The 7,720-nt window shown below is 44.3% G+C and overlaps 1 protein-coding gene across 2 annotated transcripts in view; it reads left to right on the top strand.

Moving 5' to 3' along the window:
• The first annotated feature begins 500 nt into the window (after positions 1 to 500).
• FRZB (frizzled related protein) overlaps positions 501 to 7,720 on the top strand; it is a 32,496-nt gene continuing 25,276 nt past the window's right edge. Inside the window, exons 1-2 of one of the 2 annotated variants that reach the window (XM_023212383.2) lie at positions 501 to 622; positions 1,569 to 2,123. In XM_023212383.2, coding sequence (XP_023068151.1) covers positions 1,646 to 2,123 — 478 coding nt within the window. In that variant the 5' untranslated portion in view covers positions 501 to 622; positions 1,569 to 1,645. Of the gene's footprint in view, positions 707 to 1,568; positions 2,124 to 7,720 lie in introns of both variants that reach the window. The other variant, XM_023212382.2, reaches the window with a different exon arrangement.

Raw genomic sequence — 7,720 nt, 5'->3', positions numbered from 1 at the left:
CAATATAAGCTGAAAGGGGAGGGTGGGGCGGGGGTAGGGGAAGGGGTGCTCATTAGTGGAAGGAGCAGACCAGGAGGGGATCTGTTTTCCATTTTCTCCTCCAGATTGAACTCATCTGGATGGAAAGGGTTTGATTGTTGATATAATCATCATTATTACCTGCGTGATGTCGTTTTCCTACACGTTTTTTTTTAAGTGTCGGGCAAAATTGTTGCTGAGAAGAGTTATTAACAGATAATATCTGCCATATTATTCGTGAGCAAAATCAGAAGAAAAAAAAAGTCCAAGTGCATTAGAGCTGTTAGTTTCCGCATTAATGCTTAAGGAGCAAAACTCAGAAGTTCTAATTCCACTGGGGGAAACAAATAGAAGAAAAAAAACCCTGTTGCTTGCTTCTGGTGGCCTATTTGTAATCATGCGCAGCATTTCCTGCTTTCTTTCTTTTTTGAAAGGCAATCCTCCCCCCGCCCCCCCCGCCCCCCCTTCTCCCGCGTAGTTATTGAAAATGGAGAGCTCTGTAGTCACTAGCTCTGGGTTGATAAGGCTCCACGGCTGCTCGCAGGGGTCTGTGTTTTCCGCTACTTGGACAAAGTGACATTGCTTAAGCTTTTCCCCCCACCAGGTATGACTCTCTGCAGAGCCAGTGATTGCAGAGGAAAAGCTGCAGTTTGCTTAAGGGAAATACCTCCAGGAAGGAGGGTCTCGGGTGAGATCCCAAGTGGGGAACTAGGGGGACTTTTCCGTAGGGAGTTGGGGTGGGCTCTTGAGTGAGGGGCTAGGGGCTCGTCTCTGGGGTCAAAGACGGGTTCCCTCGTGTGAGGGCGCGGATCGACTCGGCGCTGTCTTGGGGTCTCGCACTCTCACCGCTTCGCACGGCTTCGCGCCCCACCGCCTGCGACCCCCAGGCCTTCTCTTCCCCCGGGCGCCCACTCCTTTCTTGGGAAGAGCAGCCGGTGCTGGAGGGCAGAGACTGCCCCAGGGGCGGAGCTCCCTCTCGGGCCGGAGGTAGGAAAGTGCAGAGCTGCCGGGGCCGAGGCACAGACCTCCCGGAAAGGCTCCTCCCGAGCGTCCCTCTTGCCAGCCAGGGTCGCAGTTGCAGCGGCGGCCGCAGCTCTTAGCCCACAGGATTTGCAAACTCTTACTGCACCCTTCTCTCCCATTAGGAGCTTTTCCTCCCTCCTTCTCCCCAACCCCTCTGTCCTCCTCACTTTGGGGAATTTAATGCTTTCTTTAGCATCTTTTTGTGTGCTTGATCTAGCGGACGTGACACCCCAGAGTTCCAACTATCTCTCAGCTGAATTCTACTTTTATTTTTATGTCTTCTTCGCCTCCTCTCGTGTCCCTCTTATCTGACTGATCTGCGAAGTCTGATGCTTCTGCCAGAGGGAGAGGAATAAATAGATGCTGCTGCCTCCGAAGGCTTAGAAGTTGGGAAAGAGCAGCCTGGGCGGCAGGGGCGGCGGCTGGAGCTCGGTAAAGCTCGTGGGACCTCATTGGGGGAATTTGATCCAAGGAAGCGGTGATTGCCGGGGGAGGAGAAACTCCCAGATCCTTGTGTCCACTTGCAGGGGGCGAGGCGGAGACGGCAGAGCGGGCCTCTCGGCGTCCACTGCGCGGCTGCACCCTGCCCCATCCTGCCGGGATCATGGTCTGCGGCAGCCCGGGAGGGATGCTGCTGCTGCGGGCCGGGCTGCTTGCCCTGGCTGCTCTCTGCCTACTCCGGGTGCCCGGGGCTCGGGCTGCAGCCTGTGAGCCCGTCCGCATCCCCCTGTGCAAGTCCTTGCCCTGGAACATGACCAAGATGCCCAACCACCTGCACCACAGCACTCAGGCCAACGCCATCCTGGCCATCGAGCAGTTCGAAGGTCTGCTGGGCACCCACTGCAGCCCAGATCTGCTCTTCTTCCTCTGTGCCATGTACGCGCCCATCTGCACCATTGACTTCCAGCACGAGCCCATCAAGCCCTGTAAGTCTGTGTGCGAGCGGGCCCGGCAGGGCTGCGAGCCCATCCTCATCAAGTACCGCCACTCGTGGCCGGAGAGCCTGGCCTGCGAGGAGCTCCCGGTGTACGACCGGGGCGTGTGCATCTCTCCCGAGGCCATCGTTACTGCGGACGGAACTGGTGAGTTTTGACACGGCCCAGCCTTCCCTTACCCTACACCTCCTCACTTCTTGTTACTAGCCTTTACTCTAATTCTTTTCTCTTCGGATCACTTATCTTAATCTCTCCCTTAACTGCTCCTCTATCAAACACCCTTCTTCTTCTTTCTTCTTTCTTTTTACAAAAACAAAAAAAGCCCTTACCTTGTCACCTTCCACACTGATGCATTCTTGCACTCTGTTCCAATAAGTGATCCTTTTAAAACAATCCATGCATTCCAAACCCATCACACTTGTACTCCACAGGAATCCTTCACTTCAACTCTTTACATGTGGAAGTAGCCACATTTTGTAAAGTGATGCTCTTTTTCTTTTAAAATTTGTCTATAATCATTGGGTTTTCTTTGCTGATTCTCAGGCAATCTCAGTCATCAGGTTTCTGTATCTTCAGTGTCTTAGATGCTTGTTAAGATTGTATGGATGAAACAGTTCAGTTCAATTGAAGCCCCATTTTCTTCTAATTAAAAATGCCAAGATAATTTCAATAACCTTACTCTAACCGACAGATGTTAGGGGTATGTGTTTGCTCAAGATTCAATTTGAGCAATTACCTTCACCTTAAATTTCCCCCTCCTTTCAATGAGATAAATTGTTCTTCCATTCCAGAATGAAACAACTGTGAAACATTGCTATGCACTGTTAATTAGCTTCTGTGCTTGCCATAGAGCTGGCAGACTGAAATTACTGGGCTCTTTTCACTTGCCCACATGCCTTCAAGTCATTTTATAAGTGGCACACAGATGAAAGGAATTACATTTAAGGTGTGTTATCATACACTCACGTAATGTTATTTTAAATCTCACCCCTTATTCCACTCTCATATTTGGCAAAAAAAAATTGTCTTTTATACCTTATTTCATGCTCCTTTTCCATGTGTGCACCCACCACAGTCATTTCAATCTTTCTCTACCATAAAACTTTATTGCAGCTCTAAATTTAATGGAGTCAATCACAAGTTGTTTTCTCACTAGTGTTTAGTCTAATTAAGACATTTGTAACTTTAAGACCCCAACTAAACCTACTTCATTATGGTTCATTTAATTCTAACTCAGTATTACTTCTACCAACTAACCCAAACCTCAAATTTTTACCCTTCATATATTTTACAAAGAAGGCAACTTTTTTCATTAGCAGTCCTCTTTCATACCCCGCCCCAACAACTCTGTTCTTAGGTGTGTTGACTTGGTTACTTGGTTGCCTCCATCTGTTTATTTCTTGGGCATCAACTTTCCTTCTCTTTCAACTTGCACAGTCTAGGCACATGTCCCCAGTCCATTTCTAGGTAGTAATTCTTAGTTATCAGGGTATTGATTTGGAAAAAGTACTTTCTGTGCACATTGACTCGTTTAACAAAGTGAGAGAAGGAGAAGTAATTGTAAAAATAGCCGAAGGAAAAAAAGTGAACAGAAAAATTTCAAGAACTTTTTAATGGTGACCTCACTTAATTTATCACTTTTTGAATATACCTATTGTATTCTTGATTTTAATCAAGAACCAAAAGCTGGTTGTGTAAAATCATCACAGAAATGTATTCCTCATTAATCTTTGCTAAAAGAGCATGCTTGAGACTTCGTACTCACTGAAGTCACAGACTGCAAAGTCTGTAAGTGCCCAGTGCAGTTGCTGCTCTGGTTTGCCAGACACTTAGAATCAGTTAAATGCAAGTGCTCCTCTCAGGCCAAGGGCTAGGAATGAGGTGGCAGTGGTTCAGGCTGAAATGCATTCCTCCCCGTAAAGCACAAAACTTGCTCTTAAACTTCCCTTAGAGGTGGACCTAGAGTGAGTGAGGTTTGGCAAGGTTAATGGCTCTCAAAAAGCCATAGTCAATATGGATGGGAAGCAGTTTCATTAAGTGTCCCTGAGTTACCCATCATTGTGGAACAAACATAGAAACAGTTGCCTCACTGAAGCACTCAAATAGGACATGCATGGAAACAATTTGTCAGTTCATGGGACCTGATTTCTAAGCTTCTTTAAAATGCCAGAATATTTGCTTTACTGACAGCATCCTTGCTAGAAAAATAGGTGGTAGTTGGAATCATAGTTAGTGATGGCGTTCCTGCTCCTTTCCATAAGCTTCAGTGTGAACCAGAGGCTGTGGTGGCAGGGGGAGCTGAAAGGTGTGGGGAGGTGGGAATTGGGAATGAAGTGGGTAGACTGTAGCCTGAAGGGTCTCCTGGCTTCCAGGGCCAGCTTGTTGAAAATTACATTCCCTATGCTGAGTCAAACTGTCAGACACCTGGAATTACTTAGGAATGACCACATGTGGCCAGTGTAATTTATGATGCAATATCCAGTATACTCTTTGATTCAATGGGAAGTGATAGTTCACAAAGCAAGGTTTTTTTCTTGTTCATTTGGGTATAAACAGAATCCCTATGTCTTTTGACTAGTATATGTCCAACTAGATATAAAAATGAGGTCTCCCTGAATAAAATAGGACAATATTTCAAATTCTTTCTATGCCAAGAGGATTTTCAAATCCTACCCATTCATGGAGATCTCATAGTATATCATGACTCCACAAACAAGCTTAGGACCTTTTCCAAAGCAGTCTTATTGAAATGGAGTAATGCTTGAAACTACTTTTTTCCTTTCAAAATACTCACGGTAAACATATTTTTGAAAAGAACGGGTTCCATCCTGGCCATTATTATTCATCTTACACATTTTGTATTTGCTATAGTGCAACTACATGTACAACTGATTATCTGAAAACTCAGCTCAATTTAGTCATTCAGCAAGTTAGTGATGACATTCAGTCAAATCTTTAATATTGTATGGTGAGTAAAGAGGATAGGCTTGGAGTGGGGCAAACCAGGTGTTGAATGATTCTGCCCCCATATCAACTATTGTTTTAGGAAATTTACATGACCTCTGTAATTCAAAGTTTTCTTATCTATAAAATCAGGACAAAACTATCTATATCCCAAGGGCATGGTAAAGATGAAATTAAAGCTGGTGCAGTGGCTCACTCCTGTAATCTCAGCACTTTGGGAGGCCAAGGCGTGTGGATCACTTGAGGTCAGGAGTGGAGACCAGCCTGGCCAACATGGTGAAACCCTGTCTCTACTGAAAATAAAAAAATTAGCCTGGGATGGTGGTGCACGCCTATAGTCCCAGGTACTGTAAGAAGCTGAGGCAGGAGACTCACTTGAACTCGGGAGGCAGAGGTTGCAGTGACCTGAGATGGCGCCACTGTACTCCAGATTGAGTGACAGAGCCAGACTCTGTTTCAAAAAAAAGAAAAGAAAAGAAAAGAAATTAAACAGCATATAAAGCATTGCTTTAGTACCTAGTAAGCACTGAAAAAATTGCTGCTGCTCTTTTACTATTATCACTGTTATAACAAATTGACTAACACTTTCTATTTTGTTTTTGAAATGGTTATGTTGGTAAATGCAGATGCAGCCTAGAACTTTTATTAGTTCATCTCTGGGGAAGAACAAAACAAAAAAGCTTTACACTGGGACCTAACTGGAAAAGCAAATCTGATTTCTTCTGAAAATATAAAGGTAGTATTGCATTTGACACAAATTGACCTAGACCTCAGGCTCAAGAGCAGTCCCTTTGGGAGTGACAGAAAAAAGAATGAGTCTGGTGGATGAGTTAATTACAAATATTTATCTCAGAAACCCAGGAATCAAGCAGTTAAGAAAATTCATGGTATGATATTTCACAGCTATTTCCACAACACCTACAGTTTGCCGTGCCAAGGGCTTCATAATCATTCCTCAGTCAGTGCTGGCTTCTGTGGCAGTGTTAACTTTTCTCCCCACCTCTTGCTCAACGAACGCGTTTCTGCAGGCCTTCTCTCTCCTGGCAGAGCCGTGCCAACTTTCATATGCAGGAGCTGCCATTTAATCATTTCTCTACTCCCAGAGAAACAGGCAGTCTTTTCTTTAGCCCTGGTCTACAAATATTTGAGGGGCCAAGTACCAAGAAGGAAGAATTATTTAGTGTGATATGAGGAGGAAAATGGAAAGGAGAAATGGAAATTTTAGATTAGAATGAAAGGGCAAACACGCTTCTGAGGATCCTTCATTGTGTAAAATACTGAAAGGCACTCTGGATGGATTACGGAAGGGTGTCTCAGTGTTATATTAATAGTGTTTAACTTTATTTAGAGCAACCTCCATTATCGGGAGTAATCTTATGTCATCTCCAAATCTTATTTTAATAATTTACTGTTTATCTCATTCCCACTAAACCTTCAGATAGTTGTTGCTACAAATTGCGAAACTGATTAGGTTATATTTGGCTCTTCTGGTTCTACTTTGAGTCTAGAATGAGGAGACCAAGAGCCAACAGATAGACATAGTTTTGAATAATTAAGAATTGGCTACCTCTCCTCAATTTAGGAAAAACCACAGTTTTAGAGTTACAGGCCCTTAGTTGGAATTCTAGATTTGCCATTAATTTTGTACATTGAACTAGTCACTTGACATTGACATTGATTGGGGATTGTGAAGAACAAAAGAAATATTAACATGAAATTACTGATAAATGGTAAAGTACAATGTAAATGTTCAACAACAACATCATTGGGGAGGGGACGTGTCATCCTGAGGACAGGAACCATTAGAATCACAATAAAAGCAACCAACACTTATGTTCTAGGTGCTGTCCTGAGTGCATTTTGCACATTCACTTAATTCTCATGACCACATGGTAGGGGCTATTATTCCCATTTTGGAGAAAAGGAAACCAAGGCATATAGAGAAGCGAAGTGACTGTCCGAGTTAGCAGAGCTAGTAAGAAAAAGAGAATTCAAAGCAGAGGCTGTTCTACACTACACTTCCTCCCTTAAGAAATGTAATTCCTAACTTTCTAGAGAATCTGTTATTCTTTGCCTAGCAGATTGCAGTTAAAGGAACAAAGGTTTTCTCATTGTATTTTGAAGCCAGCTTATATACTGCTTAAGAGAATAAAAGGTGGCTTCTAGACAATGGATTCAAAGAGAGAAGAGATTCTGACTTCACTGCAATTTTGAGATAGTAGAGATTACACATTCCAGATTCTCATGTCCCTATTCTCTCAGTCTTGGCATGTCCCAGAGTGAACTCATCATTTCCCCATCGTCATACACTTGTTTCTTTCTAGTATTTTCTATATTGTTGAAAGGTACCACCATACCTTAGTAGTCCAGGCCTGGGAGGCAGTCTTTTTTTTTTTTTTTTTTGAGACAGAGTCTCACTCTGTCACCCAGGCTGGAGTGCAGTGGCATGATCTCGGCTCACTGCAACCTCCGCCTCCCAGGTTCAAGCAATTCTCCTGCCTCAGCCTCCTGAATAGCTGGGACTACAGGGGCATGCCACCACGCCCAGTTAATTTTTGTATTTCTGTTAGAGACGGGTTTTCGCCATGTTGACCAGGCTGGTCTCGAACTCCTGACCTCAGGTGATCTGCCCGCCTTGGCCTCACAGTGCTGAGATTACAGGTGTGAACCACCGCACCTGGCTGTGGGAAGCAGTTTTGATTCTACCTTTTTCCTCATTCCCCTCACTCAATAGATACCACATGCTGTTGGGTCTACTCTAACTCAAATTCTCTTCCCTC

The sequence above is a fragment of the Piliocolobus tephrosceles genome, chromosome 11 (genome assembly GCF_002776525.5).
Source record: "Piliocolobus tephrosceles isolate RC106 chromosome 11, ASM277652v3, whole genome shotgun sequence".
NCBI classification, from domain to species: Eukaryota; Metazoa; Chordata; class Mammalia; order Primates; family Cercopithecidae; genus Piliocolobus; species Piliocolobus tephrosceles.
The sequence above is the reverse complement of the archived record's forward strand: the minus strand, read 5'-3'. Positions and strand labels throughout refer to the sequence as shown.